Source organism: Cheilinus undulatus, linkage group 4 (assembly GCF_018320785.1).
Source record: "Cheilinus undulatus linkage group 4, ASM1832078v1, whole genome shotgun sequence".
NCBI lineage: Eukaryota > Metazoa > Chordata > Actinopteri > Labriformes > Labridae > Cheilinus > Cheilinus undulatus.
Window position 1 is genome coordinate 55,547,368 of NC_054868.1, and position 23,858 is coordinate 55,571,225.

Genomic DNA, 23,858 nt, shown 5'->3' on the forward strand with positions numbered 1-23,858 from the left:
GTTCAATAGGGCTAAAAGATTTTGGAAAATAATCTAATTGTGATTTTTCCCCCTAATATTATGATTTGATCCATGTTATTCCTTAACTTTCATTTATTCCTAAACTAGAGCTGAACAGTTCTTTAAAAATATTAAATTCTGATTGATACAGGTGCCATTTTTTAGAATAGTCTCCAAAAAATTCCACCTCCTTCATTTTTGTACTTTTTTTCTTATTGAATAAAAGAATGACCAAACCCTTCAATACAACAATCATATCCAATTTGCAATATGACTCGAAATCAACAGAATTAGACACTTTAAAATGTTTGTTCAGCCCTTGTTAAGGAATATAAGAAAGTTAAGGAGTAATCGTATATCAAATTGAAGTTGCAATATTGGGGGGAAAAAATTGCAATTAGATTATTTTCCAAAATCGTTCAGCCCTAATTGATGTGATTTGTTACATTTAACGGGTTTTGTCATTCTCATAATTGATGACAGAAAAGTACAAAAATAAGAAGGTAGGACTTTTTTTTGACTGTTCTAAAAAATGGCCTATCAATGATTGCATGATATGTCATAGATAACATCTCTCCTGCAAAAGAAAGTTTCAAACTGGTGTTTTGACACAAATTTCAGGCCAAAGAAATATTGCACCTTCACATTTTGAAAATTGCAGCAGGCCAGTTTAAATTTTTGCAGCTATTTGTAATTTTAGTTTTAGTCTTTAGATGAAATGTCTTTTAGTTTGTCACATTTTAGTCATTTCTACCCTTTTTTAGTTTTTGTCTAGTTTTAGTCTACGAAAACTCAAAAACATTTTAGTCCATACTTTTAGTCCAAGAATTTATTTTCTTGCCTAAATCTGGTACCAAATCATGGTAGTGTGTTCTCTGCCAACCCTGGGGTCCCTGCTTTCTACAGCTGAGAGGCAGAATAGATACAGATGTGTTGTTTTTGACAGATTTACCCACAGTGGAGAAATATCACAGATTTAGAATGATGTAAACTACCTCTTACCTGCCCTGATGTAGATGTTACACAGTGCAAAACCTTATAAAGTGCCAATAAATACTCAAACAATAACACTTTTGACAACAAACAATCCTTAAGTTTCTCCCTTAAACAAAGGAAGAACTAATAAATAAATAAATTTTAAGAAAGTCTGTCATTGTTGGCTTAATCCAACATCCTTAGAATGAAACTATATCCTGAAATACCTGATTTGTTGTCGATATGAGGATTTTAAACATTCATATAGAATTATTGTTCTGATCTATTTCACAGGTTTTAAGCAGCGACAGAGAGACTGGTGGACGTCCCTCCCTCTCAGGACTACACAGAAGCTCCTCCCACCCGTAACCTCAGCAGCGCCGCCGTTTAAACACTTCCATCAGACTCATGACTGTTTGAGGGGGACGCGGACCCACCGTGGCCCATGCACTGTACCCATTTCCCTCCCTGTCCTCCTTATCCCTCAAGCTGACGCAAAACCCCAGACACCTACCCCCCCTCCCCCATCCCCACTCCCACCCCATCCCAAGCGACTCGCCTCCTCCGCCCATGCCTCCTGGCACCGAGACCGTGCACTACATCCACCTGCACAACTCCAGCCAGTCCGTGCTGGAAGCTCTGCGCACCCAGCGCCGAGAGGGCCTCTTCTGCGATGTGACCGTGCGGATTCATGATTCTTCTCTCCGCGCCCACGCCTGCGTCCTGGCAGCCGGTAGCCCCTTCTTCCAGGACAAGCTGTTGCTGGGCCACTCTGAGATCTCTGTGCCGCCGTTGGTGCCCGCCGAAACCGTGAAGCAGCTGGTGGATTTCATGTACAGCGGCTCTTTGGTGGTGCTGCAGTCTCAGGCCCTCTGCATCCTCACCGCCGCCAGCATCCTGCAGATCAAGACCGTCATCGACGAGTGTACCCAGATTATCTCTCAGAGGAAGGCGGCGGCGGGCGCAGCAGCTGCGGCGGCGGCGGCAGCAGCGGGAGGCGCAATGCTTGGTGGAGTTCTGCCCAAACAAGAGGAGCGTGGTGGGAGTAAAGGGACGGAGAGAGGCGGCAGTGGGAGCTGCTCCGTTAGCGCCGCAGGTGGAGGTTATGCAAACTTCTCTAACTTCATGGCTGAATGTGGGGCGAGCAACATGGGCGGGGGGATGGGGGGTGCGAGCGTTAACGTCAGCGAGGGAGGCCCAGGCCCAATGGAGCAGGCGAACACCGTGAGTCTGATGGACCTGGGAAACATGGGCCCCGGCTCCATGTGTGGCGGTGACGGAATGGGTCCCGGGGCCGGCACAATCCTCATGAAGCAGAGCCCCAGCTGCACTCAGGACGTCAGGTACAAGCTGCGAGACCTGTTGGCGCAGACGGCCAACGGAGCCAGCACTAGTAGCACAGGGAACCTCTCGGCGGGCTGCAGCTCCGGCGTGGGCAGCGTGGACAGCATCGGCAGGGACAGCCTCCGCGGCAACACAACCGACCTCTCTGATGACCTGGTGGGGATGGACCGCTACAGTGAGGAGGAGGACCTGGACGGGAGAGAGCGGGGAAGAGACGGAGACAGAGACAGGGGGGCGAGCCACAGCCGCAAGCAGAGGCAGCCGCTCAGACTCCAGGTAGAGGGATAAGGGGAAGGGTTGCCATGGTTACAGCTTTCAGGCATGCAGAGCTGCAACGGTTTTCTTTTCTTTCCTTTGCTGCTTTTCCCTCTTCTCGTACTGCATTGGCGTATATCGCTGAGATGTTTCTGCACTTTGCACAATCGAGGAGAAGCTCTCGTGTTAACTTCAGCAGTAATTGCCTTGCTGATGTTCTATGGACTTCTGCATGTTTACTGTAGGTCATTAAACTTATTAGAGGCTACCTGAAGGGTCACTCTGCTTACTTCTAATAGACCATCTGCTGCTTTTTAGCTCACAGCACTGTTGTGAACCTCATTTCTGAGTGCCTAAACCTGAACTGGACCTGTTTTTTCACTAGGTGCTTGGAGGAGAGGGAGTCGTGGTGAAAGATGAAGGGGTTCAGGACCCAGATGGGACCGTCTACGCGCTGGAGGATGGGAGAAGAGATGGAGAGCAGGAGGGCTCCCAGGAATCCATGGCAGGCTTTGGGCAGGTGGGTTGAACTCAGAGCTGCAGCTTTAGAGGCCAGTGAAAAAGACTAGCTTGTAATGGTGCAGGGTGATTAGTGAAGCTTCAACTAAGGCTGAGAAATACGCTCAAATTCAGGTCGAATCACAGTATAGCTTACTGCAATTTCATGTCAACGTTGGAGGATCAACTGTTTTCAAGAATAGTTTGGAAAAAGTCCAGTTTCTCTCATTTCTGTTAATGTTTTTGTTATTAAAAATGAGAACAATATTAAGATGATTGTTTCCTTCAATACAACAGTTCTAATAGAATTTGCAGTATGAGTGAGAATAATTGCATTTAGTTATATTTTACAAAATGCAGTCCCATGATCATGAAAGGAAGAGATTTAAGGAATCATGTGCTGCATGCCATACTGCTCTGATTTTGTCGATATTTCTTGAAACTGCAGTATGGCCCTTTGCAATGTTCAGGTTCCAGAAGGATGCAGTGTCTCTTAAAGTGTTTCAAAAATCCTTTTTAATGTAAATATTTTGCAGCAGAGCTGTTCTGGTGCACATTTATACACCGTTTAAAAAAAGAAATATATATTTTATTGGCAGAAATTGCAAAATACATACTCAGCGATCATGTTTATGCCTTGGTTATCATAAAAATTGTAGTGTTGTTTTTTATTTAAAAGAAAAAAATAATTTAAAAAATTATTTATGCCATAAATCATAATGAAACTGCAGAAGAAGTTAAAAAAAATAGAGTTTGATATTTTTTCAGTATTGTTCAGGCCTAGTGTCGGTCAATTTTTGAAGCTTTAACTTCATTTTCCCGTCCCATGATCATGCAAAAGTTAGGTTTAAGGATTCCTGTGCTGCATGCTATACTGCTCTGGTTTTTGTCCATATTTCTTAAAATTGTAATATGGCCCTCTGCAATATTCATGTTCCAGAAGGATGCAGTGTCTCTTAAAGTGTATCAAAAATCCTTTATACACACACACACACACCCACACACACACACACACATATATGTGTATATATATATATATATATATAGTGCTTAACAAATCTATTAGACCACCCTAACCCTAACCAAAGTAAGGTTTCTGCCACAGCTGCCCTAAATTAACAGCACTGATAATTACCTAAATCATTTTTCATGTTTCTGCAATGTTTAATACACCAATATGTTGAAGCTCTTTAACCCAAATGATATTTTTAATGCTAAAATAGAATTATTATTGTTATCCATGAATTTTAAAATTTACTGATTTACAAAAAAACTGAAAACATAGTAAAGCACATTAATATTTCTTGATTAATATGTCAAATTATAGTTATTTACTTGCATTCTTGAACAGAAAAATGAGTTTTAATGGTTGGATGTTATGCTTGATTCATTTCTAACTTCTCAGAGAAGCCCAGTGAGCCGGCTCAAATTTGAGTGAATTCAGTTTGAAATTCCTCATTCCTGTTCAAAATGGTAAAACGTGGAGAGCTGACTGAAAATGAAAGAGTCCGCATTAAAGCACTTCATGATGCTGGATGGTCTTTGAGACAGATATGACAGATGGTCTAATAAATTTGTTAAGCACTGTATATATATATGTATTTTGCAGAAATTGCAAAAAAAAATTTACTCATCGATCATGTTTATGCCCTTGGTTATCTTAAAAATTGTAGTTTTTTTTTGTTCAATTTAAAAAGAAAAAAAAAATAAAACATTATCTATGCCATAAATCATAATGAAACAGCAGAAGAAGTAAAAAAAAAAATAGAGTTTGATATTTTTTCAGTATTGTTCAGCTCTAGTGTCGGTCTATTTTTGAGGCTTAACTTCATTTTGCTGTCCCATGATCATGCAAAAATTAGATTTAAGGAATCCTGTGCTGCATGTCTTATTGCTCTGGTTTTGTCTAGATTGCTCGCCATAGTGGCAGGGCTGAATAATTTCTTTTAGTTTCATGTTTCAGGCGGTGCAGTGTCTCTTTAAGCTTTTAATTCAAATATTTTTGCAGCAGAGATGTTCTGCTGCACATTTTATACACGGATTTATAAATATACTGTCTTTGTGCAGAAATTGCAAAAAAATCACACAAATCAGTCATTATTATACTTTTTAATTATTATAAAATGTTTTTATTATTTTAGGAGAATGCTGCAGGAATTTGCACTCTTTGAGACAAACCGTATCAAAATCAGAATAAGTGGAAAAACTCTTGCCCCAAGTGGACATGCTGTGAAATTGATGTTTCTTAGGTTTTCTATTTTGACGAGTAAATTCCAGTGTTTGTCTCAAGTTTTTTGCTCCTTTTGTTTTTAAATAACATTGCTGGTTTTCCCGAGATAAAGAGGGAATTTGTCAAGAAATTACCACATTTCTGTGCAGTCTTATAGACAAGGGAGTAAAATAAGATGTATAGATGCATATTCATATTTTCGATATATCGATAGAGATTGTTCAGCCTTAATAATGGGCAGCACCCCAAAAACACACTGAACTTATTGTTTACATTATAAAATGTATTTAAATGTCTTTGCATGTGTATTTAGAATTATTGCTTGGTTTTCGAAGATCTCCAAATGTTAGATAAATGCATGTGATGCAGATGTTTAAAAATCACTGATTGGTCATGTTTAACAGTCCTTATCTCACTATTAGACATGATAATGGTTGTCCCATAATCCAGCAGTGATATTTTAAAGCTTATGAGAAAAGTAACGTTCATTTTCTTTAGACTTTTAAATAATTGATCATGCCCTGCTCACAGAAGGAACATTCAGAGCATGTAGCATCCTGCAGACTCGCTGTGGTTTTATAGAATGTCTTGCTCAGGATTCGCTCCAGAAGAGAAACTTAAAAAAATCTGCCTTTATCTGAAATTTATTCTCAGCATTTCTGTCGCAAGTCTTAAAGTAAAAGGGAAGAACATGGTGGAGCGGATTTATGCCGCAGCCTGCTGTACCCTGCAGACTACACAAGGAACATCTGCCACACAGTCAAAAGGATTCAGCTCTGCCTGTCAGTGTTTCCCTCAAAAGTGCCGCAGAGACAGACGGTTCAGAAATGGATTAATCCGCTCAATTGACGAGGTTAAAGGGTCGTGTTTTTCTTGAAGAGCAGAGCATGTGATCAACAATTTGGCCGGCTCTGCTCAGATAAACAAATGTTCTGTTTTTGGGGCTGTTGTTCAGTTTAACTCTGCAGTTCACATGACACATGGTGTGGAGCAGACACGCTATCACAGCAGACTTCAGGATTCAAAAACATCTCACAGATTAAAAATACATCAGCTTTGTTATTCTCATCCTCCATTATCTAATGCTCTAAATCTTTCTTTTTCTTTTATTTTAAACTGTTTTAGTGTTTGCCTTTATTTAGTCCATGCATATGCAAACTTAGCGATTCAGACATAAATCAGAAAAGTCATGATAGAGATGTGGGTGATCAGGACCAGATATTCATGAAACCCCAGTGACAGTAAGCTAGAACCTAAACCCACATTCATGCTTGAACAAGAACACCCATCAGCTAACATAATGTCATCTTAGAAAGCACTGGCTCTTTAGTTGTCTAGCTAGTTCCAAACTGACTCAGAACTGTCTGGGCTAAATGGAGCCCAGCTGACTTTAACCTGAGCCCGAGGATCCGGCATGATGCTGCAGTAAGGAGGACCTCAGCACCAGGTCTGACCCTCAGAGACTAATCCAGACATGAATAAGGAAAGACAAGGGAGAGGCAAGCAGTGAGAAATATATTTTCTTGCATCCTCTGACGGTGGTGTTGCCATGTACTACATGAAGAGACACGTGTTATTCAAAGTTAAATAACTTTGAACCCCATATCGTAGGCACTCTAGCGAGCCTTGAACTTGGCTGACTCGCTGCTTTTTTTTTTTTTTTTTTTTTTTTTTTTAAAGAAATCCACACCAGTGACTCTGATATTCGCTGCCTTTTTAGCCATTTATAATCCATTTTTCGATTGTTCCTGGAGTTAGCTGGCTAGCCCACCGCCAGGTTGTCTTTTTGTATCCCAAAATGCATTTCGATTGGGTTGTAACAACCAGTGACAGACTGTTCTGTCATCAAGTCATGCTTTGCTGAACAGTACGTGCACAGACTTAGAAACTGCAGAAGAGAGCCTGAATGACTCAGAATCGAAAGAAAGAGACACAGAGAGGCCGTGACGTGTCCTTCAGAGTTTAAATAGTGACTCCAATTCCCAAAAGTGCAAGGACTTTTCGTTTTTTGTAAAAATATGAATATTTTGAAAACTATTTTTTATCCTTTGTCCCAAAGAGATAGAAAGACAAGTTTGTGCAAAAAAACCTCAGTCATTAATGTTTACTGTGTTTAATACATCAAAATCTTTGAGCTTTAATTTCTGATTTGTTATTTCTTTAATCTTTATAGTCCCATTACTTTTTAAAAAATTCCAGTGACAATATTGCAGCACACATATTCTTAAAGTCCAGGTTTTCCTTAAGAAAGGATCTTTAGAGCTTGACTGTGCACCACAGGGTTGATGTTTTACAAGCTTTTTAAGACAAAAAGTCCAGGAGAGACACAGTTGTTATAAAAACAGCTTAGGGCTCGGAGGGTTAAGGAAGGAATATCTTAATGTATTGAATTCTTGTTTTATGTGTTTGATGACTGCGTGTGTTTGTGTATAACTGTTGAATGTGCTGCTGTCTTGGCCAGGACACTCTTGCAAAAGAGATTTTTAATCTCAATGAGGTTTTTTTTCCTGGTTAAATAAAAGTTAAATAATTTAAAAATAAGATAAATAAATTTGAGACAAACTCACATAATTAGTTGTATTGTCAGACGATTTTTTTTTTTTCATTTAAAAATGTTGAAAAATAAAACAACAGACTGAAACAGATGTCTGAAAGAACATTTCCTAGATAGGACATGCATGCTTATATTTCACTGTCTGCATCAATTGGCCTTTGTAAAAGGACAAAAGCATGTTATAAAGTTCATTATTATGGTCTGTGGGATTGAGAAGTTTGTGATCAGGAGGATTGATTGAAAAAACAGCAATTTAACATGATTTCAAACACTAACAGCGACATGTGACACATCTCCTGCATTATCTTGTTTATCTTGTTCTTATCCAAATACGTTTCCCTATGGGCGTGTTTCAACATGTCTGGTTGTTTTTCAGTGTTCTGACTGTTCCTGCTGCTTTGTCGAAAATTGCTCTAGCAGTGTGAATCATTATCAGAGTCCACCCCTACCCCTCATTCACCCAATGCACACAAAGGCCAAGTTGCACATCTCTGTCGCTCACTCTTTTGAACTCACAGAAAATGAAACACATTCAACTCAGGTGTGACGTCATTCCCGGCTCTGACTTCTGAGGGAAATGGAACGCAACCATAGTCCCTGAATGAAGACTCAGCACAACTTTTGGGGATTTTTAAGAAAATCCTTTCATATTTATGATTTTTTTCATGGCACCATTTTCGGACCAGTACACCCAATATGTCTTCTGAGAGGGAACAAGGACAACCGGAGCAACGGTGGGTGCAAAGCGTGCAAATCCAGACACGCCGCCAATTATAGTAGTAAGATTGCAGACAGATTTCTCCACTCTGTCTAAACTGCACAGAAGCATTGGCAACAATTTTGTTAATTTAGCTTGTCAAAATGTTCTGTTCTCTTAACTACCACGCCTTTTAAAATAATCAAACCTGTTCATTTATTGATTTTGGTTTTTAAAAATGTTTATTTTGCTGCAACACTCCTTGTATGTCAGCATTTTCTCTCAGATGAAATTGGTTCAGTTTGTCCATCTTGCGTCCCTACCTCTTATGATCTGTAGTCATATTTAACTGAAGTAGAGTTCCTACTGTTTAAATTGCACAAATAAAAGAAATGTGGATGGACCTCACAATAGTGTCAGTTCCTTTGGTGACGCAGAGACCAGCCAGTTTTAGGAGGATTTATCCCTCATTCTTTTTTGCTTTTAATCACTTTTAATCAAAGTTTCCTGCATGGTGCTGCAATGGTTAGCGCTGTCACCTCAACAGGAAAATTCCTGGTTTGAATCAGGACCTTTCTGTTTGGAGTTTGCGTAATCTCTTTATGCAAATTCTCTCAGGTACTCCGGAGTCCTCCCACCATCCACAGTCATGCTTTTGAGGTTAACTGGAGAGTCTACACTGCCAGTAAACATGGCGTCTGGTTGTTTGTCTCTATGTGTCAGCCCTGGTCCAGGTATACCCCACCTCTATCTCAGTGACAGCTGGGATTGGCTCCAGCCCCCATGACCCTGGTATAGATGATGCATAGATAATGTTCACATCACAAACTAACTTGCAGATAAGTCACATGAAAGATGCAGCAGCCCCTTGAAGAATTGCCAGGGTTTTGTTTGCTACTGATGAAAGGCTGAGGCGTCTTTATGCAAATACTGTGTTTGATTTAGGCAGCTAAACGATGAAGACAAGAGGCTGAAGCTGTTTCATGTTTAAACGTGATGCCTGTTTGTTGCAGAACACAAAGACTCCTGATAAGCAAGAAGACTAAATTCTTAACATGATAATGTTTCTAATGAGATAATGAAATGTAAGGTCTGAAATCAGAGATATTTATGTAGAAAATCTACCCTGGTCACATGATCATGCTGCGGCAAAATGAGGATATTTCTAGGAAAAAGTTTGGTAAATATTTCTGAATCAGTATCAGGAGATTTTACACCAAATAACAGTGAAAAATGCATTTTCAGGAATAAGGAAGTGCTTTTTGAGGTACTTCTTTTTGGTTGTTTGCCTTATAAAAAAGTGGCTAAAATCTGTATGCAGAGGCCCTAAGTGGACATACAGTGAATTTATACATGTACAGTCATATGCATAGGTTTTAGGCATGAAGGTTGCTGAGGATTCATTATGAGACCCAACCTGCCACAGTGCTCGATGCTCGACTGCATCTCTTTTATCTGGGCCTTTTAACCCTTATTAATACACCCAGAGACCTGGTTTACAGGATCTTGGGACCAGGGCCTTATAGCAACCCTACTTACCCCCTAGTCGGTACCCTAGGCCCTGCTTACTCCCTACATCCACCCCCTACTCCAGTGGTTTTCAAACTTTTTTGCCCAAGACACACCTAAGGTTAAGCCAGAATCTCAAGGCACACCATACTAAAATTGATGCAAAGTAGACTTTTTAAATAATGTTATAGTCAAGGTGGCTTATAAGGGGAGAAAAAGGGGAGAGCTTCCTGGGGCCCAGCCAATTGGGGGATCATGGAGATAGCAAAAACGGGCAAAAGGTGGAAAAAATGAGTTAAAAGTTATAAAAAAAAAAACACATGGCAAATTGGGCAACAAAAGGCAAAAAAAGTAAGAAATGGACGAAAATTGGTGGCCAAACAATAGGTTGAAATTGGCAAAAACTTGTTGAAAGTGTCAAAATAGTGGCAAAATAGATTTCAGGTGGCCTAAAAGAAGGGTTAAATGTTGTACAAAGGTGGTAAAATGGGTTTAAAGTGATAAAAAGGGCAAAATTGGGCAATAAAGTGGTTAAATAAAGGCAAAGTGGGCAAAAAAAATTGGCAAAAAGGTGGCATAAATGGGTTGAAGTGTCAGAAAGGTGCCAAATCACAAATGGCAGAAAAGTGGCTAAAAGAGGTTAAAGTTACTAAAAGGTGGTAAAAAGAGGTTAAAAGTGCTGGGAAAATGGCCAAACAATAGCAAAATTGGGCTATAAGCTGCAAAAAGTTCCAAAAAGAGTGGCAAAAATAGATCAACTGTCATAATAAGAAGTGGCAAAAATGCTGAAGAAAAAAAAAAGAAGCAAAATGGTTTGTCAAAAGAAGTGGCAAAAATTGGTTGAAAGTAGTAATAAGTGAGAAAAATGATTTTAAAAAAAAGCAGCAACATGGTTAAAGTTGTCAAAAGAAGTGGCAAAAATGGGTAGAAAAATTGGTTTACTTGGTTAAAAGTAGCATGAATTAATAATTTCAACCCAAAAATAGCTTGCAATGCTTTTCATCTCTTAGTAAGGTAACTGTTGGCCAGGATGCTAGCACCAATGCTACTGATCCAACATACACACACTGATATCATCAATAAACCCTAACTGGGGAGGTCCTATCTCTGGGGTTTTCAGGGGTCCAGATCTGTGGGCAGGCCTGGTTACAGTTCTTGCCATAAAGTTGTAGTAATAACGTATGGTACAAATTCCCACGGCACACCTAGACTTGCCTTAAGGCACACTAGTGAGCCTTGCCACACCATTTGAGAACCACTGCCCTACTCCACCCTAAAGGTGTGGACTTGGTTATATTTTCCCATACCCCTGGTAACATGCAAGGACATCCAGAGCACGACCGGGCTTGCGTCAATCCTCCCAGTGGCTAACTGGCCACATGTACGCTTTTCTGCAGCCTTAGTTTTCCTCTTAGCATGCCCTAAAGTTCTGCGCAGTGCTGTATGTTTTTGGTTCTCCTGTGAATTAGAGTTAAAATGACTGTTTATCTCCTTTTATTTTTATAACTGCTGGTTTTCCCAAGATAATGAGGAAATTCTTCAATAAGTTACTAAATATCTCTGCTGTCTGAGGGAAAAGGGAGTGAAATAAGATGTCTGTGTGCATGTCCACATTTTCCAAAATCTGGGTTGTGATTTCTCTAAAGGAGGTGGTGATGCCCAACCAGCTTGGAACTCCTGCCTGAAGAGAAGTTCCAAAAAAAACCCAAAATTAAATAGCACGTTCACCTGTTTTAATACATGTCCTTCCTGTGGGGTCTGTGGTAAAGTGAAGCTCCACCAGCCTCTCAGACTAAAGAGAGTAAGTTGGATTTTGTTCTCTGTCTTGCGTGAGATGAGTTTCACCCATGCTGGTGTTTCTCTTTAGACTATCTACTGTGCTGTACATGCTCCACACTTTTAAACTCACCGCTGTTTGACAGTAATGCAGCTCAACTGGTTGGACCGCACTGTGCAGGTTTATCTTTCCTATGTATGTGCTTTTGCATATATGCAGAGCCCAACCGATGCTGAAAGATGATTTATCAGATTACCGATTCTTTCTCATGTGGCTTTTCCCCGGGTATGACTTTGGAGAGACGATGAAGCTTCTGCTTTTCAAGAAACAGTCTCAGTAAACCAATTTAAACTTGATTTCCTCTATAATCCAGTTCTCCACCATCTCCTCTGCTTCATGGGTTGCAGACACTACCTCATGTAGGGTCCTCAAAAGATATTGGACCTTTGAGACCAAAACAAATTGTAAATAGCGATCTGATTCACAGAGTGCAAACATGGAGGCTTGTATCTAGTTAAAGAATATCAATGAAATGACTCTGCTGCACAAACTATACCCCAACGCCATTTCAGTATCAGTCCAGACAGAAGTTTCTGCAGTGGACATCCTGGTAGGAAGGTTTCCTGTCTTTGCATGTCAGAAAACATATACAGATGAAAACTATCTGAATTAAACCTGCGTCAGCTGGCAGATGTTTGTCAGGCAAATAATCAGGGATGTGCCCTGTACATATGTAAACATGAGAGGACTGGATTCTTTACTCAGGGGCCCTATTTTGACGTCTAAACTGGGTGTGTTTTCTGTGTCTCAGCTTTGCCCTTCCTTCAGCTGGGAAAATTTTCAGAACTAGAACATTCTGGACACACAAGGAGACCGGGCTTTTACTTTGAAAAGCACAAACCAAAAGTTCAGTCCTGCTACAGATCTCAACTGTGACAAATTCTACGTATGTGGATGCACACGTCTGCTAAAACAGTGTAAAAGGGCTCACATGCATGAGTTATGGCGGACAGTCAGAAAGCCCTGACATGTCAGCATGGACACAGAAATGAAGCCATGATGAAACACAACATTGTTACTGACCACAGAACAGTTTTCCATGTTTCCTCAGTCCATGTTAAATGAGCTTTGGTCCAGAGAAGACGGACCACGGTGTTTCTGGATCCTTCTCTCCATGATCAGCTTTCACTGTCATTGGTGGATGGCACGGCCAACTGTGTTGACAGACAATGATTTCTGGAATGTTCCTGAGCCCATGCAGTGATTTCACTACAGAATCATGCCTGTTTTTAATGCAGTGGACCCTGAGGGCCCCTTCAGCCTGTCCCTTGCTCTCAGAATTCTCCAGATTCTCTGAATCTGTTGATGATATTATGGACTGTACATGGAGGGAGACTCAAAGTCTTTGCAATTTTACATTGAGGATTATTTTTCTGAAATGAATGCTCCTTTTATACCCAGTCATGTAACTGACCTGTTGCCAATTAACTAGGGATGCACGATATTATTGGCCTGATATTGGCAGATATCAAAATTTCTGCAGATATTTACATTCATATATATTCATACATATTTTGGCCGTGAATATCAGCATATATTGACAGTAAAATTCAGCCATATATACTCATAAACGAGCTTTAAGCTAAACCAACAGACCTATGAAAGTTGAGATCTTTTTCTTTTTTTCATCCTCAAACATTAAATTGTGCTAAAAAGACAGAATCTTTTGTTATGTAAAACATATTTAAATAATGGTATCAATATCTGCATCAGCTAGAGTGAATCTGTAAATAACGTCATATTGGATACTGGAAAAAATCCAATATCATTCATCCTCAATATCATTTCAAACTAACGTGTGAAACCATTTTAGTTGACTGAAACTAAATAAAAACTAAGCTTTACAAAGGAAATGAAAACTAACTGAAACTTAATTCTGTGCTGACAAAACTGGCTGGAGCCCAAGTGTGTTAACTGTTTATTGTTTCCTTTTAATTAAAAAAACCTCCCAGATTTGCTTTTTTTTAAAATCATCTTTCAGCTAAAAGAACATGAACACAGGATTGCTCATCAATATCACCCTAATTAAAAGTGAAAGTGAGACCAGGCAGAGAAGGTTGTTTCTGAAAAGATCTGATAAAAAAATGAGACTTGATCTTGTTTTTTAGGAAATCCTTGATCTAAAAAACCCAAACTCATGCTGTTCTCTTTTATTTTTGATCTGATGTGTTTGTGTTGACACTGAAATATGTCTGTGTGTGTTTTTCAGGATTTCTATGATGAGCAGGGGGTGTTTTCTGAGAGTTTCTGGCCCCAGAGCGAGCCTCCTCAGGCAATGGCTTTCAACCCCCGAGGACGGGTCAACAAACCGCTGACTCCCCCTCCAACCACACAGTCCATCAACAACCAGGTCAGCGCTCTCTCCGGCTCCTGTTATCCACTGTGATTACATGAAATCTGCTTCTACAGACGGGCCGCAGAGTTTAAAGGAGGCAGAGTTCTGCTCGTGTGTTTTGTGTTACAGTTGGAAAACAAACACGCTCCACTCTGAACTCACAGCCCTCTGCTCAGCCTGCTCCCATAAACCCTCACTGCAGCCTATTCTAAATAATTCAGGCCTTTTCCACACACTAGATTATCCAAATACTAAATATTTCATTTTTTTTCTTTCTTTTTTTTGTGCATACGCCAACATGGATGTGTAAGAAGAAAATCTATGTCATGTGTAGTCGCTGGCTCTTAGATTTTAGTCCAAATTTCTTTCAAAGCTCAGCGCTCATGCTAACATTTTACGATTGGGGTATTGATTCAAAACAGTCTTTTGAGCGTGTTTTATTGAAGATGAAGCTCAAATAAGAAAATATTGGACTCAAAGGTTATAAAAGTTTTATATCACATGCCATGAATCCCATGCCAAGAGAAAATAAACAATCGATGTGGACTTTGGCTCAGCAGAGATCCATTAATAATGAGACAGTAGCGTATTTCTTCGGTTGGAGCAGGATGATTCATGAAGTTCTTAAGATCATTGATGAGGCACGCACAATTTTATCGGCATGATATCGGTATCAGTAGATACGTTCGTTTCTGCCAGTATGCACAATTTGGCTGTCATTATCAGCTGATGCATGCACAAGTAAATAAATAAACAGACCCACAACATTTAAAGTCACATCAGAGCAAAAATACACTACTGTGCATCACTGATGTTGATATATTTTCAGATGAGGGTTACCTTTTTAAAGGGGACGTATTTTACTGTTTTAAGACAAGTTTATATCGGTCTCAGAGGTCCCCCAAAACATGCCTGTGACGTTTGTTGCTGTAAAAACACTCCAGGATTGATTTCTGCATGTCTAAAAACCCCTCTGTTTCAGCCCTGCTCAGAACCAGCTGTTTCTGTGGCTTTAAATGTTAATGAGCTGTCTGACTCCGCCCCTCTCAGGAAATGTATGTGGCTTAATGGATGTGGCCTGATCCTCCTCTCAACTGGCAGCAGAGGGGATGAGGAGAGGAGGGCGGACCTTTCTTCCAAGTGGGCAGGGCCAACTGAACCTGGGGGTGGGGCTAACTCCCCACATGACATCATGAGGGGCAAATCTGAGAACGGCATGTTTACGCACACATTTTCTGAAAGGTGGAGAAAGAGAGTGGGGAGGGAATGGATTTTCTGGTACTTGAGAGGATTGTGGACAGGCCAGGGAAAAGTGATTTTGGCATAATATGTCCCCTTTAACTCTTTGGACGCCACAGCTTCTTCAAGAAAATATTCAATTTTAATATCAAGATTTCAAAAGGCAGTAGCTTGAAAATTGTTAGAGATAAAGGCATACTGTAAATGAGAAAACTCTTCAGTATGACCCAAAGTTTGTGGTGGGAGTAAATTCACTCATCTAATTTGCATATTCTGACGCCACCAGGCGGCCTCCACCGCCACTGCTTCTATCAAATCTGCCCTTACCTCCGTGGTGTTTTTTTAATTCCCGCTACCTCCGTCAATGTTCGTGCAACCCCCACCATGTCCCCACCCCGGCCCCAGTGAGGAAAAGCATCGGCTTCGGTATGTGCTGCTTGTGGACTCTCATGGCGCATGGAATCGCTGTGGCTCTGACGTCTCGGTCTCACCGAACGACTGAACGTCATCGTCACAGGGGTAAATATTCCACTATTTCTCTCAAAATTGTGAGTATTTTCGCTAAAATTCGCTCTCTTTTTCTCTTTTACGCTCCGACTACAACCACTTCTACCACTTCCTCGTCTCCTCCACCGGCGGTGTGTCTTCAAACTCTCTCTCTCCAAAACTTTGAATAGAAACACGTCCACATATGCTGCTTGGATTGAAGTAACTCATGTCCGCCATCTCCTGTTGTAAAGTTGTAACAACATTAGGTACCACATTTGCAGCCAGAGTCCGTTTAATTCAGCAATGTTGCTTGTCGCAAATTTGCAACTTTGGTGCTTAAGGGGTTAAGGATTGGTTTTATTTCAAGGCTGTATATCAATCAATCGAATTCTTTATTTCAGACCCAGGGGGATCCATAGTTCAGGGTAAAAAAAATAAAAGAAGAAGAAAGAAAAAATAACACAAAGGAGTAGTACAAAGCCTTCCACATGTTCAATGTCTAACATACAGACATGTTCGCCAATGGTTTTGCAATGTTTCCTTGTTTATACCGGCACCACAGATAGGCAGTATACAAAGTACAATATATATGTTGCATGTGCTAAAGGAACTTTGTTCTTCTTTTTTGACCTCACAGCAGGGGCATAGCACCGGATGGAAAAAGGATACTGATTACCCGGGCCCAGGGAGGGGCCCTTTGAAAAGTGTGTTTTTATCTATTTTTTCTTAGTCAATATTGTCATTATTGAACCAAAGGGGACAAAATGAATCGGTCAGCAGACTGAAATTTGTATTCGAGTAAAAAACATTGGGGGGGGGGGGCACTGCTTCTCCCTTAAAAAATTCCAAAGGTTGTAGTCCTGGCTATGAAATAATACGAGGAAATTCAGTTTAACCATAGTAAAAATATTGCTCACAAAAGGGGAAATTGTGCTTCAAAAATACATTAAAATGCATACATTTGTAAAAAAAAAAAAAAAAGATGCAACATTTTTTGCTTAGCTGGCAGGTTAAAGGGGGGCCTGTGTAATATTCTTTCTGGGGGTCCAAAATCCCTAGCTACACCCATGGCTCACAGCAAAGGTGTGATGACAGAATAGGAGAAGTGTGTATGTTAGTGTGCGAGGCACGAGGTTCAACTTGTAATTACTCGCCCCTGAAAGGTGGCAACTCGACTTGGATGCCATATTTGTCGTGCAGAGTAAAATCTAGCAGTTTCATTCCCTCATACAATCAGTAGCATATGCATATAGGTCTTTAGCTAACTACTGACCGACAGGTCCGCTTAAGATATGTACGATATAGGGGGTTGGCACATCTAAGAGGAGCACTGCTTCAAATACAAGGGTCTTTAATAAAGGCCTGTAGGCCAAATGATGTTACATGTGAGTATCAGTTAATATACTATAGTCCTCTTTAACTCTCTCTCTGCATCTCGCTTGACCACACTTTTATTATGCACGGACCATCACAGGTCACAGTAGGTGAAATGACAGAGTGCTCAGCCTCTACACTAACATCAGGACTATTTATAAAGTAATGCATAGTTCTCTACATTGATAAAGTGTGTTCTGTCATTTGGCCACAGGCTAATACACATCTGGATTTAAAGGTCACATAAAAGCCAAAATACACTTTCTCAGGCTTTTCTAGGAAAAACATATGCCCCTTGCCTGTCTATATGATTTTCCCCTTATGATGTCATGTGGGAAGTTAGCCCCGCCCCCAGATTTGGCTGGCCCTCCCTACTCGGAGGAAAGGCTGTGTCCGAAATCACTCCCTATTCACTATATATTGCACTCATTCTTTCCCATAATGCATAGTGAAAAGTAGCGGACAGGCGATGCTCATTGGCCCAGCAATATTTACCATCATGGAGCACAGGAACACATTAAAACTTTTTAAATGCTGTTTTGTTTGTTGGTTTTACCAAATCTGTAGGAAAATTTTAAGTACTCAAAAGTAACTTTTTTTTCCTCCTATGGTGATTACAAGACATGAGACCATCATCTTTATGCAAAAATAAGTGATAATGCACACAGAAATGTTTATTTTGTCACCAAAGACACAAAACTTATCTATCTCTATATGTATTTTTTGTGAAAATACGTTACGTTCAGTATCAGTTTTCAGTGAAATTCTTCCATTAATTTTGATCCCCAGCCGTTGTCAAGGAAATTTACGAGCCGTTGTTGCTAAATGTTGTAATTGTGAGATGGCGATGACGTAATCGCTTGCGGCCGGAGGAGTGTCTGAAATCATTTTTGTGTTTTGCAGTTGAGTTCACCATATATTCCACTATATGCTGCTCACTATAGAGTGGATAGGGAATAGGGAATGAGTGAATGGTTTTGGACACAGCCAAAGTTCCAATCAGGAGAGCTCAATCCATGAAGCCACATCCATTTCCTGATAGGAGCGGGGTCAGGGGCGGAGCCAGACAGCTCATTAAAGTTTAAAGCTAAGGATATTTGCTTTAAAGAGCAACTGAACAGGTGTACCCAATGAAGTGGTCAGTGAGTTTAGCTCTTTAAATCAATGGTGAAAAGAAGCTGCTGTAGAGAAGTGAATCTGTGTACATATAGGTCAGGGACTTTACCATTTTTCTAAGGACAGGTACACAGACAGGAAAAGAAAAATCCATCAGAGATGGCAGGTGAACATCTGCACGCTGCTGAAATTGTAGTGAAATATTGACAGTGTATGTGCCAAACTTAGAGAGTGATGAGGTGTTAAAAACCCCAAACTGGCTCCTATTTTGGTTTCTATAGTTTTGAACGGGCACTGAAATCAGACTGTTGGTTTTAGGTATGCATGGAAATGAAAAACAATGGGATTTATTTTTTTTAAGGATTCAATAATTAAGATGTGAATAGCTTGAAAAAGTATGCTTGCCTTTTTGCAAAGAGACAGCGAGTTTGTTGTCTGCCTGTTGGTTTAACAGAGTGTCAGGCAGAAAGGTTAACCATAAATTTCTGCAGAAATAAAAAAGTTCTGTGAATGTTTAACACTCTTCCCCTGTAGTTAAACACAAAGATGTGCCATTTTTATTTCAAAGCTGGATGTTTAATGTTGATGTGAATTTTAGAAAGCAGAATTTGACGCAATGCAGCAACACTATTAAAGAAAAAAACCCCAGAACAATGAAACAATGAAAAGGCAGGCTTCAGTTTTAATGTGATGGACTGTTTCTGTATTTTTCTCCAAACCTCCGCCTACACGGCCTGATTGACTGACGTGTTGCTTTTGAAAATGTAAATGCACAGGAGGGCTTGAATATAAACGTTTCTACAGTAGACAAATCACCATTAAATGTAAATGAATCTGCTGATAAACCATCCTGGCATTATCAAAAACAAAACAGCAAAGGGGATTATTATACAGAGGGATCATTTGATTGGATTAACAACAGATGTTTTGACATTTGACCTTTTTTGTCATTTCTAAAGCAGAGTAAGAAAGCATGAGTAACTGAAATAGGGATGCACTCCCTTCATCCCTCCTTGAGATATCCTGTTATGAACGTAATATCTCCAAAGTGTTTTGACAGATTTCCTTCCTTCAAACTTTACACATCAAGGCTGATCTGATTGGATTTTGGCGACTGAAGGTCAAGGTCATGGGTCCTCATTTTCATCACTTGCTTGTAAACACAAATACAGGACTGTGCAGAACTTTAAGGCATGCTTGGCCAAAAACTAAGGTTAAGGTGTAGATTTCAGAGCATCATCAGGCGGGAAGAAGGATTGACGCAACCCCAGTACTGCCCTGGATGTTCTTGCATGTTACCAGGGCATAGGAAAATAATGTGTTGAAAAAATAACAACATCCACACCTTTAGGGTGGAATGAGGGGTGGATGTTGCGAGTAAGCACAGCCGAGTGTACTGTCCAGGTGGGTAGCTGGGTTGCCACAACCCCCTGGTTGTGCTGTGGATGTCCCAGCGGCCTGAAAACTGCCCACAGCCTCTGTGTGTATTACCAGGGGTGAAAAGGCCTAGACTAAAGAGACCCCCCCCCCCCGGCTCTGGGTAGTGACATGTAAGGCTCGATGAATCCTTTACACCTTAAATGCCTAAAATTTACGCACAAGACTGTATCTTCTCTGGTTTGTGCAGAAACTGATTAGATTTTGGAGGTTAAAGGTCACTGTAGCCTTACATATTGTGGAATGCTGTGACCTGGCGTTATATTGTAGACTTTAAAGAGCTATATAGATGAGGACGAAAGTATTAGCCCCCCTTTAAAAATGTCTTTTTTATTTTGCACATAGAAACACAATAATTCTAGTAGCCCTCAATGCAATGTGCAATAGTGGGCGGTGACCAATGAGCGTTTGACATCGCCCACTGCCGAGCGGTGGGCATCACCCACTTTCAAATGGTCGTCCAATCAGACGGTTGGTCCGTCATTATATCAACATCACCTTTGACCAACGTCATCACGTCCCCTTTTAAGAACCAGGAAGTAAACTGTACACTATGAGAATGATTCAGAATGGAAAATACTGGTTTAAATAAAACATTTACATATACTTTTTTTTGTAGACATATGCATATAATTCATGTTTTAGTTGCTATCATCTCCACACACGGCATCAACATGTGTCACGTTCAAACATGCATTTTCTTTGACTTTAATCATTGTATTCTCTTCAGGATAACTAGCAGGCTAACCAGCTAGAGCCAGAGACATCTGCTACTAATGAACAAAAACATTTACTGAAGTTGTTAGCATTTATCTTCAAAAATCTATTACACTATAGTTTATAATATATAGAGTGTAACACACAGATAGATTAATCTGATTTTTACTATTCAGTTGATTAAAACGTATTTTTTATCACATAAAATTGTCAATCTAATCCCCTTATATTGTTGTTAAGCCTTCAATCATGATGATTTTGTCAGATAGTCATTGTTCCATTTAGCACTTCTAAGTATTGTTTTATTGGTGGGTTGCAAACTATCTTTTTCAGTGCTATTTTCCTCCTACCCCACAGGTTTCATCAGAGGGGAAAGGCAACGTTGGGCTCCGCCCCCTGTTGCACACTGCATTGAGGGGCTTCTCAAATAATTCCCCCAAATTTCCAGGGTCTGGATGATGATCCCTGCTCTGTACAACACTTTGGAAATACTTGAAAAATGAAATTTTCTTGGGGGGGCTGATAATTTCATCTTCAACTGTGGCATACTGACGAGCAGCACACCACAAAAACAAGGTGGGCCACCAGCAGGCTCTAGTCCAACACATGCCCAGCACATGGGTACTCCATTCATAACTAATTCATCAGGTACAGCGAGTACCCGAGCACGGAGGTTGAGGTTTTTGTCCAGCAGCCAGCAGTGAGAATATAGGCAGTTCTTTTATTTTACAGTTTTTCTAATCTGACGTCTTCTTTGGCCTTCAGCTTCTTTTCCAGTACCCAGTGAGCCAATCGCAGCCCGCTCCCTACTATGTGGGCGGGCCCATGGGTGGGATTGACAGCATGGCAGCGACAGAGCCGAGTCAGCAAGCACCGCCCCCAGCGCCTATGACCCCAGCTCCGCCTCCATCCACATCCTCCTGCTCCGCGGGCCCCTCCCCTTCCTCCCAGGGATCCGAGACCTCGTTCGACTGCACGCACTGTGGCAAATCTTTACGTTCCAGGAAGAACTACAGCAAGCACATGTTCATCCACTCCGGTAAGACACGGCCACTCCTCCATGATGGGTTTATAGATTTAATAACTCTGGTTAACATCCAGCTCTGCTTTTTGTGAACATTCCTTTCTCGTCCCACCAGGTCAGAAACCTCATCAGTGCTCCATCTGCTGGCGCTCCTTCTCCCTGCGTGACTACCTCCTCAAACACATGGTGGTGCACACTGGAGTCAGGGCCTTCCAGTGCTCCATGTGCGGCAAGCGCTTCACCCAGAAAAGCTCGCTCAACGTGCACATGCGCACCCACCGTGCGGAGCGCACCTTCCAGTGCAACGTGTGCCACCGGGCCTTCACCCACCGCACCTTGCTGGAGCGCCACGCCCTGCAGCACGCCCACCACAACCCCCAGGCTCAGCCTCAGGGCCAGGGCCAGGGGCGTGTGCCCGACATGACCTCACCTACCAAGCACAGTCCTCCCGCTCTGGGGGGACCCTCAGGTATGGCTGGCGCGGCTGGCATGGTCGGCAGCATGGCCAACATGCCCAGCCACGGAGCTTCCTCCACCTAGAGAGAGAGAGGGAGAAAGGGGGAGATACGGAGGAGGGGGGAGGTTAGTACGCCCATTCCGTGAACCAACACTTCTATGGTCCTAACAGCCTTGTTGATCTTTTGTTCTGGCTGGAACAACGCTTCTCGGTTTTCATTGTTTTTAGCTTAACGTCACCTTCAGTCAGGGTTCCTATGCAGGATCAGGAAGACTTCTGATGTTTTAAACAGTATGTGAATATGTCTTTAAAATGAATAGAACCAGGACAGCCACCTTAAAGAGTAACTAAACCCCCAGACCACTTTTATAGATCACCTAAACATAGAGGGATTTATAGCTTTCAGACTCAAAGACCTGGAGGGCCCAGGCCTAGGGAGTGGTTCCATGAGTTTGTTACGTCAGGTTAAAGCTGTGGATTCAGTATTTGGTAATCAGTTTGGGTCCAGATCGCAACATCAAAGTACAAACTATTAAAACCCCAAATTTTTATTAAAAAAATATGCATGACTGCCCTCTACAGGTTGAAACCTGACTATTACAGCTGAATTTCTCTATCTGCTGATCTGGAGGCAGGTGATGTATGGGGTGCCAGCTTCTATCAGCCCAAGTTTGCAGGGCTTTGGCACTGTGGGATTGTGGGTAGTGTAGTTCTTTTTCACCAAGATCCCAAATAAACCATGATTTTCGTCAAATGAGGTTTAAATCATACAAACTCGTGTCTTCTACAGGAGTCTCTATCAACACTCAGGTAGCTTGTCATAAGACTGCCTTGGATGATTTTGACATTGTTGTTTATAATCAACACAGCAGAGACTGTGCAGTGTGGAGGCTAGATGTGTCTTATTCCTCCTGAATAGACGCCTTTCAGCCTAAACTCTGGGGTTTGGTTACTCTTTCAGATTTAGTCCTTTTGCCGTGTCCTGTTCTGTTGCTGAGTCAGCTAATCATGAGCTTCAGAGCAGCGTGGCCTTTCTGGAAGCCTTTAGATGTCCAGGCATCAGTGTATGGGAACAAGGAGTCTTGATTTATAATCAGAATGCGTAGGAACCCTGTTTAACGACACCAGGGAGTCACCAAAGAGGTTAGGAATTTGTGACGGGTTTGGGAGTGGGTTTCTAGGTGGAGGTGAGGGAGGGGTGGGATGCGGGGGGGATTGGGACACGGAGATGCAAGTTAAAATATGGGGAAGGAAGGGTGGGGGATGCTGGGGTTTATTCACATTCAATTCACTGAATTCAAGTTAAAAAGCAAGTTAAATCAGTTATTTAAAAGTGCAAGAACAAGCTAACAGGACTAGACTTGTTTACAATCCGATCGTGCATTTTTTGTGTTCTGTTAAAAATAAGTTTATCCCATGATAATGGCTGAATAGCAGACTAAAATGTAGTTAAACGAGACTGATATCCAAAACTTTAAGAAGAAGCAGATTGTACCAGAATAACTTTGTTACAGAGGAGATTGTAAATGTTGTGATCAGTTTCTCCACTCAAAAATGTACACACATTTAACATGCAGCCTCTTCATAACAGCAGCAAGCCAACAAAAGTTCATGCAACCAGAATGAAAATTTGTCCAGAGGTGATGAAAAAATGCCTGAGAAAAACCTCACAAACATGGAAGCACCATTTGCAGATTTTGCAGCCAGACATGTCAGTTAGCATGTTTGGAAACTGTGCATGCTATATTCATACAGAAAAAACTCGATTAAT

General features: G+C 41.1%; 1 protein-coding gene across 3 annotated transcripts in view; it reads left to right on the top strand.

Moving 5' to 3' along the window:
• zbtb45 (zinc finger and BTB domain containing 45) overlaps positions 1 to 23,257 on the top strand; it is a 29,845-nt gene extending 6,588 nt beyond the window's left edge. For all 3 annotated transcript variants that reach the window (XM_041786372.1, XM_041786374.1, XM_041786373.1), the window contains exons 2-6: positions 1,270 to 2,595; positions 2,960 to 3,094; positions 14,109 to 14,249; positions 21,372 to 21,645; positions 21,746 to 23,257. In XM_041786372.1, the coding sequence (XP_041642306.1) occupies positions 1,546 to 2,595; positions 2,960 to 3,094; positions 14,109 to 14,249; positions 21,372 to 21,645; positions 21,746 to 22,170 (2,025 nt within the window). In that variant the 5' untranslated portion in view covers positions 1,270 to 1,545 and the 3' untranslated portion in view covers positions 22,171 to 23,257. The remainder of the gene's footprint in view (positions 1 to 1,269; positions 2,596 to 2,959; positions 3,095 to 14,108; positions 14,250 to 21,371; positions 21,646 to 21,745) is intronic.
• The last annotated feature ends 601 nt before the right edge of the window (positions 23,258 to 23,858 follow it).